Source organism: Solanum tuberosum, unplaced genomic scaffold (assembly GCF_000226075.1).
Source record: "Solanum tuberosum cultivar DM 1-3 516 R44 unplaced genomic scaffold, SolTub_3.0 scf00279, whole genome shotgun sequence".
NCBI lineage: Eukaryota > Viridiplantae > Streptophyta > Magnoliopsida > Solanales > Solanaceae > Solanum > Solanum tuberosum.
Window position 1 is genome coordinate 285,624 of NW_006239204.1, and position 16,391 is coordinate 302,014.

Genomic DNA, 16,391 nt, shown 5'->3' on the forward strand with positions numbered 1-16,391 from the left:
TTACATGCTCAATACCTTTCAAGTACTGACACATACTCTGCGTTACATCTTCTCGCGATATAGGTTCAGGTTCTCAACTTCTAGATCATGCATAGATCGGTTCCTGATCTTCAGCTCAACAACATCAGTGGTGAGTCGTCATTCTCCGAGGACGACATACATGTTTCCTTTGCTTTTAGTCTTAATTTTAGTTTTTGCTAGATTTAGCTGGGGCATGTCCCAGCACTTCTAGTCAGTTAGAGGCTATTTTCAGACATAGTTAGTTTCATCTTTAGCACTTGAGTTTGACCTTTCAGCATTTGTTAAACTCTCAGTTTTTATATATATTCAGATAGTATATGGGTAGTCCCCATCATTTCAGCTTAAATGATGACTTAGCTTCTGTACAATATTTTTTTACTTCAATTTACTTTAGTATGCTTATGATATGCCAGTAGGGTTAGCTTGGGGTCACTCGTGATCCTAGGTTCCGTGTCCACGTCCTGGGGGTAGCTTCGGGGTGTGACACTTACAATATCAAATTCCATAACAATTTTAGACTTCAAAATATTTGTGGAAGCATTTTATTTAACCTTATAAAAAGAAGTACAAAAGGAAACACCATATGTTCTCCCAAGGGACAACTTAATAACTCAGAGTCCACAATTGACGCACAAGTCAAAGTTCAAATTATGAAGTTGACTATCCAGTTTAATCTTTAACTATAAAGAAAGAGAAAAAACACCAAATAAAAATGATGACTCCTTAGTATATTTTTAGTTGTCGATTATTAACTTGACACACAAATAATACATAGATGATAATTTTGCTTTGAAAAAATATCTTGAAAAATGACTAATAGCAAGAATACATTAGAAACTAAAGTGATAAATTATCTTAATTTATTAAATTGCAAGATGAAGATCCAAAACAGGTAAGATAACTATCAATGAGAGAAAAATAAAAAGTTATTAAGACACATAACCAAATACATTAGATGCCTAAATAGAAACTCACTCAAACAAAGGAAGAATATCTTAAAAAAAATATATAGGAGAGCAACATAAAAAAAATAATAACAAAAAGAGTACTTGACAATTACAATAGAGATGAATGGAAGATGCAAGTGAGAGAGAATGGCAAAAAATAAATAAAAGAACACGGCAATTTCTCCCACTTGCGCTAAAGAATGGAAAATAGAAGAGATGTTGAAGTCATATCAATATGTGTCCCAAGGTAAGAAACTGGAAAGACTGCAATTACTACTCCAAGTGACATGTAAATTTGCAGGCATAAATTAGAGAGAGTTGAATAGTCACAATTTCCCTCAAATATGAATTGAATGACAGGAAGCAAGTATGTTGATACTCATTTTGAACTCACTCTTCTAATATAGTAGAATTTGTTCCAAGTCAGTAGTTAGGATAGTATTTATTCAACTTTTAAAAAGTTCAAGGGGTTATAAAACTCCCACAAATATAAAGTGTGTGTGCTTGAATATTTTTATATAGTTCAGGTTGGGGTGTAATCATGCATTTTCGCTTTTATTTATTTGAAAGTAAAACATAATAATTATTTATTTATGTTGAAATTATAGCCAATATTTACATTTTATTATTACTAGTAATCTATGATGATAATGAATTTATCAAACATATTCCTCAGGATGCTTCCACTTCAAATTTTCTATAAATCTCAAATAGTTAAACGTTACTTCTCAACACTTAGCCAATAATCAAATTTGTCACTTCAAAGTTTTATATATGATACAATCATTTTTCTTCCCGATAAGTTAAATTATATTTATTAGGTGAATGTGTTTGTTAAATGCAAAATGATAGTATTTAATAACAAATGTGAGATTCAAAATTTGGTTAATTTCAAAAAAATTGTTAATTTTCGCTCAGATTATTATAAAGTTGGCTTGAGATCAAGAACATTAATGTAAAACAAAATCAAACAAGCAATAGAGAATCAAATATCAATATGATTTTTTTAAGATAAACTCAAAATAGTACAATCTAATAATATTATGATCCAAATCAAGAAAGACAGAAGAGACTCAAAGCACATAACAAATCAATGGATGGTAGATAGCCTTGAAATATCACTTGCATTTAAGAGCACTCTTGATCTTGTGAATTGTGTGTGAGATGAGTGCATTTGCTTCTTTGACCAACTCCATAGAAAGAGTTGTAGCTGGAAAGATGTTCCCCACCATTTGAAAGCTGATAGTCACCAACGATCCACCACCGAACCCATTATTCATCTCCCCAGAAATAACATTATAGTTATTAGTTGTAGAGAAATCTTGAAAATAATCTGGGACTATTGTTATTCCATTTGAGAAGAGAGTCACACAAGAAGAGTCCCCTCCTTTCATCACGGTATTAATTTCTTGTGAATCAATTGTAGCATAAACCAAAAGAGATCCAGTTGCATCCATGCAAGTATCTTGCAAGATCACTCGATTAGCACCAGAATCATCCCCCTACATGTCTGAATCAAAAGAAAAGATTATTTATAAATTAACAATTAATCAAAAAAAAACTAATTCAATCATGTATCCAAAAAAAAACACAACAATTAACCACTCACATGAGGAAAAAAGAGAGAAATGTTACTGTCGACAGTTTGAACCCTTAGAAATATTGATCATTCGTTTCATGGGGACAAGTATTGGACAAGACATCCCACTGGCTCCTTATTTGTTCATTAGTGAGGAATTTGAACAAACGCTTGTGTTTCACTGGTAACCAGATTGTCTTTGTAGCACTTAACACCATACCAGTCGATTCACCAAGGTCACTAATATTCGTCCTCATCATTAATTTGGAATTTTCTTTATTTGCTAGTTGAATTATTTCCCAATAGTGAGCGGTTGCACAAACCCCCGCACAAAAATTATGCGTCATACGTTGAGCCAACATCCTTATACCTCTCTCACCACTTAAATCAACTGCCACAAATAAAGTTACATAAGAATCAATTATTTTTAATATTCAAAACTATAAAAAAAATAAATGGCACAATAATTAAACCTCTATGCATGATTACCTATTGGATCAATAATTGACTTCATCACTTTCAAGAACTAATATTGTCTTTGCAAAGTAGCCATCCACCTTTGAGCACCAAATCCCAGACCAGTCTTTATCACAGGGCGATACCAATCGTGGACAAGATTTTCATTATATTCCATGTGCTCAATCCAAGTAACCTGAAAATATTTCATCAATATTACAAAATCACTAGAGAGAAAAATATGAGCTTGCATGAAAATTAACTTAATTATTAATTAAAATAAAATGGCCATTATTGGAGACAACTTAGAAAATTCAACCATTAAATAAAAGAGTCAATCACAAGGAATGTATCCTCAAAAATGATTTCTAGTGGTCTTGCCAATAAATATGGAAGGAGGGAGTGTGCAAAATATTTAGGTCTTGCATTTGGTATGATGTGAGGATACAAGGAAACAAAAAATTGCAGAAAAATTAATGTATCTAAATATATTAATTTGAAAGTGAGCATAAAAAAATTAGACAATTAGAATTTTATTGCATGGTTACAAGGTGAAGAATAATAAAAAGAAATTCTTTATCAAGAAAGAATATAGCATGTTTTAAACAATTACTAAATAGTTGCATTACTCAGAGCTAGAAAAAAGTTGATCTTTCTCATTCCAAATAAATAAAAAATAATTTTGATAGAGAACAAAGCACTACAATGAATACATAGATCGTATTATAAAAAAAATTAATAAAAATAAATCAACAAGAATAAAATTAATAAAATATGAGCGATCTAGCGCATTGAATTTCAAAAAATATAAAGGCCTATGAAATGCAAAATAAAAAGACAATTTATTTTGAATTACCTGGCAATAACCATTTGGCATATCTTGTAAAATACAGCCAGATGGGAGCCTCCGACAATTTTCAATTTCGCTCTGTTGTGAACCTTCTTGAATTGTGTCAACAGACACATCGACGATAGCCCAGACACCTTCAGCATGTTTCTTACAGAAGCGAAGAAATTGTACTTCGCGAACATAAACTAGGTCAGAAATGATTTGCAATTCGGTTTTAATCTGCATATCATTATTTTCAAGTTGTTAGTGCATGGAATAATAAAATAAATAAGATATGTAATTTTCATCAAAATAATAAGTAAATAGAAATACCAATAACAGAGAACCGCTCTTATTTCCACCTATGCCAGTGGAAATCACATCAGTAGTATATGTTTTTCCAACAATGCATGGAAACATCTCTACCCACTGCCTTTTCAGTTAAAGCTATGGATCAAAATGCAGATACAAAGGTACACATCTTCATGACTATGTATAGCTAGAGTTATTAATTCCTGAATATCATAACATGATAGAATAAATTTATATTAGTTGTTATTTACTAGAATTATTGTTAGTATGTTTTCTAGTTTGCTAACATGAGGAAAAAAGAGAAAACTTCCAGACTATGCCATCCTAATGTCGAAACCATAGGCAGAGAAGCCGTGAGGGAAGTAGACGAAGTCGAGGCGCTGTTAGGAAGAATATCTTTGAAAGTACGATGTTAGTAGTGACAGAGAAACATATTAAGAATAATCTAGTCTATAGCAATCTGGTGCTTTCATTGTGTCAACAGACACATCGACGATAGCCCATACACCTTCAACATGTTTCTTACAGAAGCGAAGAAATTGTACTTCACGAACAGAAACTAGGACAGAAATGATTTGCAATTCAGTTTTAATCTGCAAATCACTACTTTCAAGTTGTTAGTGCATGAAATAATAAAATAAATAAGATATGTAATTTTCATCAAAATAATAAGTAAATAGAAATACCAATAACAGAGAACCACTCTTATTTCCACCTATGCCAGTGGAAATCACATCAGTAGTATATGTTTTTCCAACAATGCATGGAAACATCTCTACCCACTGCCTCTGCATATATACAATACAGTACATAGCAAAAAATAAAAATATAACATGTCAATACATACCTGTCTTCATCACTTGAAGTTAAATTTGATTGATTATATAATTTGCAACAACTAATTGAAGCACCACTAAAAAAAACCAATAAAAAGATATGTCAAATATAGTAAAAGTAAGAGTACAACTAATTAAAAAGAATAAAAATAAAAAGAACTAATTATTCACGTCAAATAAGGGGTAGGTGGTAAGGAGATGATAGTTCTTTAAAATGAGATAGAAGAAAACATTGAATTTAAAATGAAGAGCCTACGTACCTTATCCATCAGTGTATTCACCAATGCCAAACTAGTGTCAGCCACTATACCTGATGCCTTTGTGGCTTCCGTTGTGAAATGCTCAGGTTTCGTGCCAATTAATGGGGTAAACAATCGAGCATATTCCTCAATATTTAACGTTTCTCCACCTCCATCCAAACTGCTTACCCAAAGAGGTTTATCATTCTCATACAGCCTAAAAAGCTCATTCAAGGCATCCATAGCAAGATTCAATAACACCATCTTATCATGCACTACATCTTTATTAAATAAGCTTAATTTGTACGCTTGGGCGGTAAGCCTTTTAACTTCATCTTCCAATTGGTCATGCTCAATCTTTCTTTGATTCTCATCTATTTTTTCTTTACAATTGTAACGAATTGAATTTTCCAGGGCTTCCTTCATTACAATATGCTCAATGCGAAACTTGTCATTTTCTTGCTTCAGAGTCTTATTTTCGTACAATTTCAATTGCGACTGATAGAATAAAACAATTCATTTTTATAATCAATTATACAAATTTCAAGTAAGAAAAATATAAATTAAGGGAAAGAAATGTGACATGCATCACCTTCATTTGGGTTCTTTTATTCTGGAACCAATTTTGCACCTGGTTGATGTCCATGGATAATTTTGTTGCAAGTTCTAGTTGTACTTTTTTGTTAGGAAGTGAATTCTTTTTGAAAAACCTATTCCCAATGGTATAAACAATGATCAAAAAATCAAAATTAACATAAGCAAATATACAAGTACAAAATAAATTAGAATTATACTTACGATCCAAGCGCTTGAATCTGATCGGAATTATGCCTAATGGGTTTCTTTCTCTTCGATGATGATTCACAACGTTCATCTACAGATGCACCACCAATTATGTTGTCACCGATAGAACTTCTCTCTATTTCTTCCTCTCCAGATCCTCCTATCACAACATTAATCAAACTTTCTCTTCTCTCATTCATGTCACTATGACCTTCCATCTTTTATTTCTGAACAAATTTAAGATTGTATCAGTTCAACTCAATATCATGCATATGTGATCATATAATACCAAAATTCAAAAATTATTTGGTTCCAAATAGTTGCAAATGAAAAGAAACAACATATCAAGATACTAGAACAAGAGAATTATTTGGTTCCAAATAATTGCATAACGAAGTGAAAAAAATATTTTATTGAAGCAATATATATTCAGAAAGAGTTAAACTCATGTAGTAACATAAATGAAGCGTCTAGTTATAGTGAAATGTGGTAGTAGTTAGTAATTACGAATCTATAGAATAACTCCATTTCCATTACTATATATTTTTTACCAATGAAAACTTCAAAAATTATTTTAAAAATACAAATCAAACTCAATTGACCTATCCACATCTGTCATTATAACAAATTTAAGTTAGGTCTTATGCTTTTTAGGAGTGTATTAAGTCATATCTAAAACATCTAATGCGATGTAAAATATAGAATTTTTTTTATATCGTATTAGTTAATTATCTATGTTGAGCTTATACCAAATAGCAAAATTAGTGAATATTCATGTAGTCAATTCAAATTTATCTAGGGTTAACACATAGTTGTTATTATTGTTAGTCCACAAGAGACAAATTCAGTTGAGGCCTATGGATAACAAAAAGGAGAGAGAAAAGAGTGATAAAATAAATTGTAAATGACAAATTTTCAAGAAAAGGATGGTAGAAAAATCTATTCTAAATTCACACCAAATGATATTTTAAAAACAGAAAACACTTTTTATCAAAATATTCTTTTTTCATGAAACCTAAAATTTGAAACCCCATATATTTCAATTTATATTTCATCCTGTCCCTAAAGAAATTTCAAATATCTTTGACTAAAGATGAAAAAGAATTTCAAAGATCTCGAAAAAACTCTTTATTTTCTCATCTTAAACTCATGTTGAACTATTTATTATTTTATAAGATGTTCCCCAAAAATATTCCATATATCACAAAAGTTACATTGATAACTTATAAGATCTATAAACCAACAAAAAACAACCTTGTTAACTCTCCAAAGAATAAAAAGCATTAGACTTGGAGATCATTAAATGCTGATGTTTAGAATGCATACATACAAGGTATATATGGGGTAATTAATTTAATGAATTTACAAAAATCTTGTAAAATAGGAACAAAAAAGGTAGAAAAGAAATGAAGAATTAATTAGCATATAAATTACTTACATAGAATGACAACATGTCTTGCTTAGTACTTGAAGAAATCAATGGGAAGACTCAAGAATACAACTACTTGATTAACTTAGTGAAGCAATTTTAGAATGGTCTAAAAAATATGATTAGTAGTAGCTATGTATACTACAAGTTTTCTCTAGATTGGAAGGAGAAATGAGTCAACTTTGAGTTGTTTCCTACTCACTTACCAAAAGATAATGATAAAGATGTTTGACCAATTGACATAATACATAAATATGCCCTTTTAATTAACTTTATTTTATATTTATGTCCTCCAACTTTGACTGTGCACAAGTAGACACTCGAACTTGTATATAATATATAATATGGAATATCATTACTATTTATTAAATATTAAATAATTACATATTATTGCATTATGATGGGACGATGCACTGTTATTTTTTCATGAAGAAAACATGATTGTTGTGAAAAGTCATTTGTTCATGAAAGAACACGACTCATATGAAAAGTTATTTTATCATGAAAGAACATGAATCTTATGAAAAGTCATCTCTTAACTTCTATAAATATAAATATTCTCTAGAAATAGCCTAAGAAAAATTTGCATGTATAAACATAGGGCTTTGTTGTATTCTGAAGGGATTTGTTTGTATTTTTCCCAATATGTATACATGCAATATCTCTTTAAAGAAAGTTATTACACGCCTCAAAGTCTTCTTCTTCTTCAATTTTATTTCCTATTAATTTTTTTCTAACAATTACGTTATTGCTCCAAGACATCAATATTTGCTAAACACCTAAAAAATTTCTATATCAAGATCCTTATAATTCTTCGTAGGTGTATAGATTTATACTAGGTGATTTTGTCACAATCTAAAAAAGGGATGTGATGACACTTGTCTATCCTTACTAAGACAAATTAGCCTCAACCCAAAAGAATCGAAAAAATGTAGAAAGATAAAGCAAGAACAAGATAAAAGCAGAAAACTTATTCATTTTATTAACACCCCAAAACCTGGTTGTTACGCGTACAAACCACTAATACATAAAGTGCAAAATTAAGAAATAAGTAAAAGTCTCAAGTCTTTATTTCTCAATTAGAACAAAGCATTAAAAGAAGAAATGGAGGGTCCACCGGGATGACAAGCAACTACCTCTCAACAGGTCCTTGACAAGCCTTTGAAATAGGAGAGAAAGAACAAACATGCTATACTGGGCTCGAAACCTGAACAAGTGTAGAAGCAATGAGTGAGTACCAACAACACGGTACCCAACAGGAAATCTAATAAAAAACAAGTTAGAAATTGAGTACTCCTTTCATACCAATCGAACCTCCTCAAACTAAAATATGCATAGAAATCAGCCCAACCTAAAAGTTCTACAATACACAGCTCACAAGGCTCAATAATCACAGTTCAATAGTCACAATTCAACAATCAACACGTATCAAGTACATTAATCTCAATATCAAGTAGATCGATCACAAGTAACTAGTGCATCAATCACAGTTAACAAATATGTCAAACATAAGCATCAAATCATAATAATCAAACTCTTGCCGGAATCATTTCCCTTCGAAATAATATCATTAATCAGAACCATTTTCCATCGGCTTTATAACCTATCACTAGCCGAAACCATTTTTCATTGTCTTTATATCATATCATTAGCTGGAACCATTTTCCATTGGCGTTGTATCACTAGTTGGAACCATTTCTCATTGGTTTTGTACCACTAGCCAAAACAATTTCTCTTCAGCTTTGTATCACTAGCCAGAACCATTTTTCATTGATTTATATCATATCACTAGCCGAAATCATTTCCCATCGGCTCTATATCATGTGACTAGTCGAAATCATATTCCATCGACTTTATATCAAACACCTCATCATGGTGTACAACAATCAATGCACATAAGAAAATTCTGTAGCGACCCGAGCCGTCGTTATTTAGGAAAACAAAAATTTGGGAAAAGTCTGTGCCATCGTCCCGCTAGGGCGGACCATATGCCTTTAGGGCGGCGACGCTAGGGCGGGATAAGTTGGCGCCAGAGCAGGATAGGCGAGACAAAATGCAAATAACGTGAAATCCTATTTTCTCCTTCTTCCTAAAATACCTAATTTAGTCGTAAAAACACCCTAGAAACCCCCAAAAAAGCTTCTGCAAGCCTGGGAAGAAGGAAGAGAGAGATTCCTAGCGTGAAGATTTCGATGGATTGCGAATTTCCGATCACGATCACTGTCACAAACCCTGGAAACAAGAATCAAAGACTAAAACTCTGTGCGGCTGCTTGGCGCCCAGGTAGGCTAGGTTTTATGAATTGAGTAGTTAAAATTTGTGTTCATTGCGTAATATGTGTAAATCAATGGTAGGATTCATGCGTAGGCCTTCGTTCACCGAAAGAATTGTGGTTAGATCCTAGAAAAAAGCCTTAGATGATGATCTAGGGTTAGGTGATGGTTGTGATTCTATAATTGTGTGATGTATGTTTGTTCTTGCTTCATTATGATACATGTACGTATATTAATGTTGCATTATTGATCACACTTGTTGTAAATAAGATAGATGAATGATGAATGTCATGAATCATGACTAATTTGTATGAACTTGAAAATATAGTTGTGATTGTGATTATGGTGTGTTGGCTGGATCGGTTGCCACGTTCTAGCATAACTAACTTGGTTCGGTTGCCACGTTCCGGCATAACTAACTTGGATCGGTTGCCACATTTCGGCATAATTATGGGATAGGTTACCACGTTTCGACATAATTCTTGGATGGGGTACCACGTTTCGGTATGTTAACTGTTTGAGTTTGGGTCCAATGATTTGATGTAATTGTAATGCTTGAGGTTTGTGAAACTGTACCTTGTTCGTAATGATAATTGATGTTGTATTTGCCGGAGTTGTTGTATGGTTATGAAGGCTTATGTTGATTGTTATTCTATGTGAGTAAACTTGATATGTACCTTGATGAAAAGTGAACCGAAAAGAGCATACCCAACCGGGAGGAGATACGGTAGGAGGGAAGTCAATGTTTCAAGAATGGTTAATATCCGAGAAAAGGGGGTTGTGTGTTGTAATGGCAAGGAAGTGGGGTAGCGTACGTCATGAAAATGCTTAGACAAATTTCACCTTGAAGAAAGGGATTTGTGTTAGTGGTTAGAAAGCTTGACGTAATGTGCTATGTGGCCTTGGTGGGCGATATGAAGAGGAAGTAAAGGTATGACGTGAGCGGTTAGTGGGAATGCTTATAGTGTATTTGGTGGACTTCTCAATGTGTTAGAACAGTTAGGCTATGATCAAGAACCTAGTAGTAGGTTGATCGAGAAGGTGGTTAGTAGTTATAGTAAGGGTGCTAGTGTAATTCTGAGGTATTCAAGAGAGGGTAAGGGTGGAGAAGCGAGTGGTTTATTGTATGTTTCTGCTAGTTGATTTCTTATTTTATGCTGTGGGCATCGGGTTGACCCATGATGCCTACCAGTACGCGTGTTTTGTACTGATACTACTGTTGCTATGTCTTTTGACATAGTCTGGATACATGTTGGTGATGTTTCATTAGGTAAAGACGAATAAATTCTGCAGCAGCTTCTAGCTTCCTTCTGCATGGTGGGAGCTGTGTATTTTATTATCATGTCTAGTTGTACTCTTAGTAGCTCTTGTACCTGTTTAGACTAGATCCTTGAGGGTGTTAATTACTTACAAGCCTTAAAACTAATTTTATTTTAATAGTTCTTATTTATAAAATTTCGTTAGCACATTTTACTTCCGTTTTATTTAATTTACGCATATTGTAGCTATTAGGATGAGAGGGTTCTTCTACTTAGGTGGTAGTATTTAGGTGCCCGCATGGTCCGGTGGGTTGGGCCATGACAAATTCACACCATAAGAAAGAGACAATAGTTCAAACAATTCAAGTTCACATTCATGCCATCAAAGCATATCATTAATCAATCAAATAGGGGTCACAACAAGGCAATTCACAAAACAGTATGATCAACACATAGCCTTTTATTTAATCCCCTATTTATTCATTAAGTTCAATCAAGGGGAACAATGAACTCTTTATGTCATCCTCATTACTCCCAACACACAATAAAGGAAAAATACATGAATCCTACTAAAATACAGGGTTTGGGAGATCACGTACCTTAATTCAACTAACTAGTCACTACAAGACTTGAGTCTTTCCCTCCCGCTCAATGTCTAAAGCCACACAATTTATAACAAACAAATATTCACCATAATTTTTTGAAAATAATAATACCCACATCATATACTTTGGAAAACAGGTCAATCAACTCAAAACCTGATTCCAAAAATGAAGTTTGAATATGAAATTCTTTACTTGAAATCATTACCCATGGCATTTGGAATACACTGGTGAAAACCATTTCAGAAAGGGACTTAAAATCAGTTCGCAATCTCCATTTTAGTTTAGAACTCGAGTTCTTGAAAATCTTGTCATTTACCAACAAGAATCCCAAATTTTGATATTAAAATCCACAAATAATCAAAGAGAAATGAAGTTTTAGGATAAAAAATTTTACCCAAAAGATCTAGCACAAGAAATCTCTTCAAAATCACCTTCAAGAGTTTACCAAGCTCAAAAATAAAAAAATAGGACTTAAGCCCCAATAATATCAGGTCAAAAGCCCCCCTCTGATATCACAAAAATGCCTCTGGTTTTGCAAAATTGAACCCCTTGAAAGTCAGGGTCTTCGCTTTCACGAAGGTCGCAAAACCGACCAACCCTTCGCGATCGTTATGGTCAAGCCACCTGACCCTTCTCTTTCGCGATTAGACCTTCGCTTTCATGAAGATCGCGAAAGAGGCCATTCCTTTTCAAACGCGAAATAGAACAGATTCTAGGCACCAGAAAATCATCCAACTCTGAAAACATCAAAGGATCCTCGGGATTTGTTTGGATCCTCATACACACAAATTATATAAGCAAATCGATTACTTGACGTTTCAAACTCAATTAAACTGTCAAAAAAATGAATATGAGGTCTCCTTACTCCAACATCCGTGAAACCACGAGAAACTAACATACGCCTTAAAAGACCAAAACAAATTTGAAACCTCTCAAAAATGAACAAAGACCTCTCCTATGCCTAAAATCATCCACCGAATTCAATAAAATTTTCCAAATTTTAATCCAAGCGTCCGAACCCTGAATGTTGACCAAAGTCATTCCAAAGGCTAATTTCTCAACAATTTCCAACTTAGGATCTTAAATCCTCAAAAAGACTTCGTATTTGAAACCGACGACTCTCACAGACCATATTCTACATTTCGGGACTGATGAAATTGACATAATTATATTCTGACACTTGACACTCCAAAATACACTAAAAACCACTTTTTCTTGTATCAGACTTTTCAGAAGAATTAAGTTCTTATATCTCACAGTCTCTTCTATCTCCGAGTTATACTTTGAGTCAGACTCCTCCTTTCATCATACTTATTTTTTTGTCAGTGTTGCTGTTGAACTATAACTCTTCTTCTCGCTTTTTACTTGTTTTCTTGATTTTGTCAAAATCATCCTTGATCCATTTCTTTATTCTTGCATTTATGTCCAAACTTATTTTGCATACATGTGTAGAATTCAACTTCTTGTGATAATGCACCTTTGAACAATACTGACTGACTTGTTTCTTCAATCTTTGTAATTCATCAAAACTTCATAAACCCAACAAATTCCCTCTTTTGGATGATGACAAACATGGCCGACTCAACAATATTGGGGGCCTAAAGCCAAACCTTAAAGAGGGGACCTAATATTTTTTTTAATTCTTTTTGTTTCAAAAAAATAATAATCATGTATATATCTATTTGAAATCTATTTTTCTAGCCTTTTTAGATATGAAGTCATTGATTACTGTTTTCTAATAATTTGTTTTAGTAATTCATTTTCAATTGATAATATAGCTAATGCATTCAATCTCACAATTTGATCTTAGATAAGATTTTATCAATTTTAGTTTCGAAAAACTTCTTTCGGCCGAGACAATAGTTACAGGAATTGTTAGCATTATTCTATAGGCTATATATGCATCAGGAAAAGAATCAAGTCTTTTTATTTAATTGAGTATTTCCATTAAATCATTATCGTCTACTTGTATTATTTCTCTTAATAATAACTAAAACGAGAATATATATACTTACTAACTAAGACTATCAACAATAACGAAAGTTCAGGAAAAATTATAAAATAAAGTTAGAATAATAAAACCTGGCTCACGAATTTGATAAGTTGATAAAACAATATTGAAATAGTGTTGTGTTCCTTCAATATAATGATTGCTTGTTGCACTTCTTAAGATTTTGAAGAAGACACTCAAAAGCAAATTTTGTTCTTTTTTTAACTTGTAAGCAACAGTTAATCATTTTTTTTAGGAGAGAGTTCAATATTGAGGATAAAAATAATAAAATAGAGAACAAAAAAGATGAGTATAAGGTAAATAATAATATAAGGTCAAATTTTTAGGAGATAAATATGGAAACAAATTTCCCACTTAAGGAAATTATTTTCAAAAAATGTTTCATTCCCTTAGAAAAGTGGGAAAAACTAACGGTTATTTTGTTTTTTTTATACTTCTTACATGTTTTTTTCAATTTTAAAATACATATAATTTTAAGTAATATGTATAGTATTTTTTTTAAAAATTGGGGCCCCCCAAAAATATGGGACCCCAACCGATGGCTTTAGTGGCCTAGTGGTTAAGACGACCCTAATGACAAACAATGTTACATCCATATTTACCTGTAGAAACTAAGCATACCACTACTAAGATGAAACAAGTTAGGCAATGGGTTATAAATTTCACGCCCCTTATTTATCTCCTTTTGACATCATTAAAAATATGATGTATCCTTTATAGCTTGAACTGGGTGATGTATTACTTGCTCATGTGTTTTAATGTCCTTTAGCAAGTGCATCCAGGGTATCATTAGTGATTTAGGGTTATAAGAGACCTCTAACTAAGTCAAGTTCAGAACTTTTCTACCGGCTAAGATTTTTGCATTAGTTCATGCAAGGGTCAACTTCAAATGACCATATATTTATGCATATAAAAAACTATGTGGATCATATATAATCTATCAAATTAAAGGTTTATGAGTCTTCTTTCCAATGCCACCAAGTTTGCATTAATAGGAGTTTGGATTAAAAGGTTATGCCCACTTTACTGGACACTATCTTCCCGTGTGACTAAGGCAATTTCCCCGAGCTAGCGCACCGAGGCAACATCTATTGCCTTCTTACGTGGTTGTCTGCGTGCCTGAGATGTTTTTACGCATGGGTGCATGCATCTGAAGTCTTTTAATAACCCCCCAAAGATATAGTTCACCACCTTAGTTCATAAATTTACTCTAGAAAGAGAAGTGTTTAAGAAACTAACTTCCTCCAAGGTTCATTCATTATCTAAAGTAATATTTGACCATGGAATTTCATAATTCTTCATCTTAACACCAATTAACATCTTTTTACTCATGTAATCCACAAGCTTTCAAGAAAATCTGCCTCTAAGGCTCATGTAACATCTCGGATTCAAATTAGAGGATATCATATTATAACTTCAAGGTGCCACCCCACAAGGACCAACCATGGGTCAATGGGGAAGCACCAAAGAAATTGCACAAAAATAGTGAATCACGCCAGGACCCACCCCCGTGGATGGGTCCATGGCTCATGGTTGGGGGAATCATGGATGGCTCAGAACTCTCTAACCACGAACGACTCTTGACCAGGAAGGTCCGTCAGTCGGAGTCTCGTGTATCAGGCCTGGATAGTTAAATTAGAAACTTATGGGTCTTTTCCGATTTCAATTAAATCAATGTGTTGCCATTTTGCCTAAGTCTAGACCACCTATATAAGTATCTTTAACCCCAAAAACCCCTCATTCAAGTCATTTCTTCAAATCTCAAAAGAAAACCCAAAACTCCTCTAAAAAATTCTCTCTCTAGAAGTTGGAAGAAGAAGGAAGAAATCAGATCTAGTTTAAGATCAAGTCTCCCAATCTTCAAGCTTTTGAGGGCATTGTAATCAAGGGATGATGGCTTTTCATCCATGGATTCTTCCATCCATGGAGTCCCCTAGAATTTCCCCAATTTAATGAAGAATTCCCCAATTCTAGTTAGGGTTTCTTTAAATGTTGTGGGGGTATGATGATTGTTGATCCAATTGAGTGTATTATGATTGTTTATGATAGAATTAGTAGAATTACATGTTTTTAGAGTTAAATTACATGTACCCATTCCTATTCCATGATTCTAACCTAAAATTGATATAATTGGGTTGATGTCATGAAGGAAAACTTTGTGGGTTTAGGCTTGTCCTTATAGGATTGAGGAATTATGATTAGAATTGGTTTATAATGAAGCTTAGATGATGATCATGAGATCTAGGGCTTTGAGAGTAAAGCTTATGATATGAATTGTTGGTAGTTGATGTTATTGTTGAGGAAAAGATACTTCCCACATGAATTTCTTAATTATGAATGTATGAATGTGAAAGGTAAAGCTGAAATATAACTTAACTGAGTAAAGCAGAATCATGAGATGAAATCATTTAAGCTTCACAAATAAAATGCAATAATATTAGATACTGGACTGAACTGAAATATACATATATAATTACTCTTTACTTTACTTTACTATGGAGTTTCTCTAACCGACAACCATCATAATGAGCCTCGTGATGATACAACGTCTCACCCACGTTGCCGAAACTATCATATACCGTACCGAAGTATAGACCAAAACTCATCTCATGGATCCATATAAAAGCTTTCCCAAGAGGCAGAGAGGATTTGCCCAAATGTCAGTGTGATCATCTCCCACGCTAGCTACGTGGTTTATGGAGTTAGGAGTTATCTGAACTCTCATCTAAATCGATGCTCAATACTACTCCCAAAATATATAATAGATGGGGAAAATATTATATCAAAATAATAATACAAGAATTACTGTAAA

The 16,391-nt window shown here is 33.0% G+C and overlaps 1 protein-coding gene across 1 annotated transcript; it reads right to left on the reverse strand.

Moving 5' to 3' along the window:
• Positions 1 to 2,086: 2,086 nt before the first annotated feature.
• On the reverse strand, positions 2,087 to 6,220 carry LOC107062897 (homeobox-leucine zipper protein ANTHOCYANINLESS 2-like). Its single transcript, XM_015314096.1, has 10 exons — positions 6,018 to 6,220; positions 5,851 to 5,929; positions 5,241 to 5,717; positions 4,831 to 4,932; positions 4,631 to 4,737; positions 4,166 to 4,265; positions 3,860 to 4,072; positions 3,127 to 3,199; positions 2,871 to 2,938; positions 2,087 to 2,470 (listed from the first exon to the last, which is right to left on the reverse strand). The coding sequence occupies exons 1-10, from the start codon at positions 6,218 to 6,220 to the stop codon at positions 2,087 to 2,089; spliced, it is 1,806 nt and encodes a 601-aa protein (XP_015169582.1).
• Positions 6,221 to 16,391: the final 10,171 nt, after the last annotated feature.

Bases quoted from the DNA above. Each gene is read 5' to 3' on its own strand.
- LOC107062897 (XM_015314096.1), bottom strand. From the start codon at position 6,220: ATGGAAGGTCATAGTGACATGAATGAGAGAAGAGAAAGTTTGATTAAT. The intron at 5,718-5,850 runs GTGCAAAATTGG...TTATTCTATCAG, and splicing joins TATCCATGGACATCAACCAG to TCGCAATTGAAATTGTACGA. The intron at 4,738-4,830 runs GTATTTCTATTT...AGTGATTTGCAG, and splicing joins AGAGTGGTTCTCTGTTATTG to ATTAAAACTGAATTGCAAAT.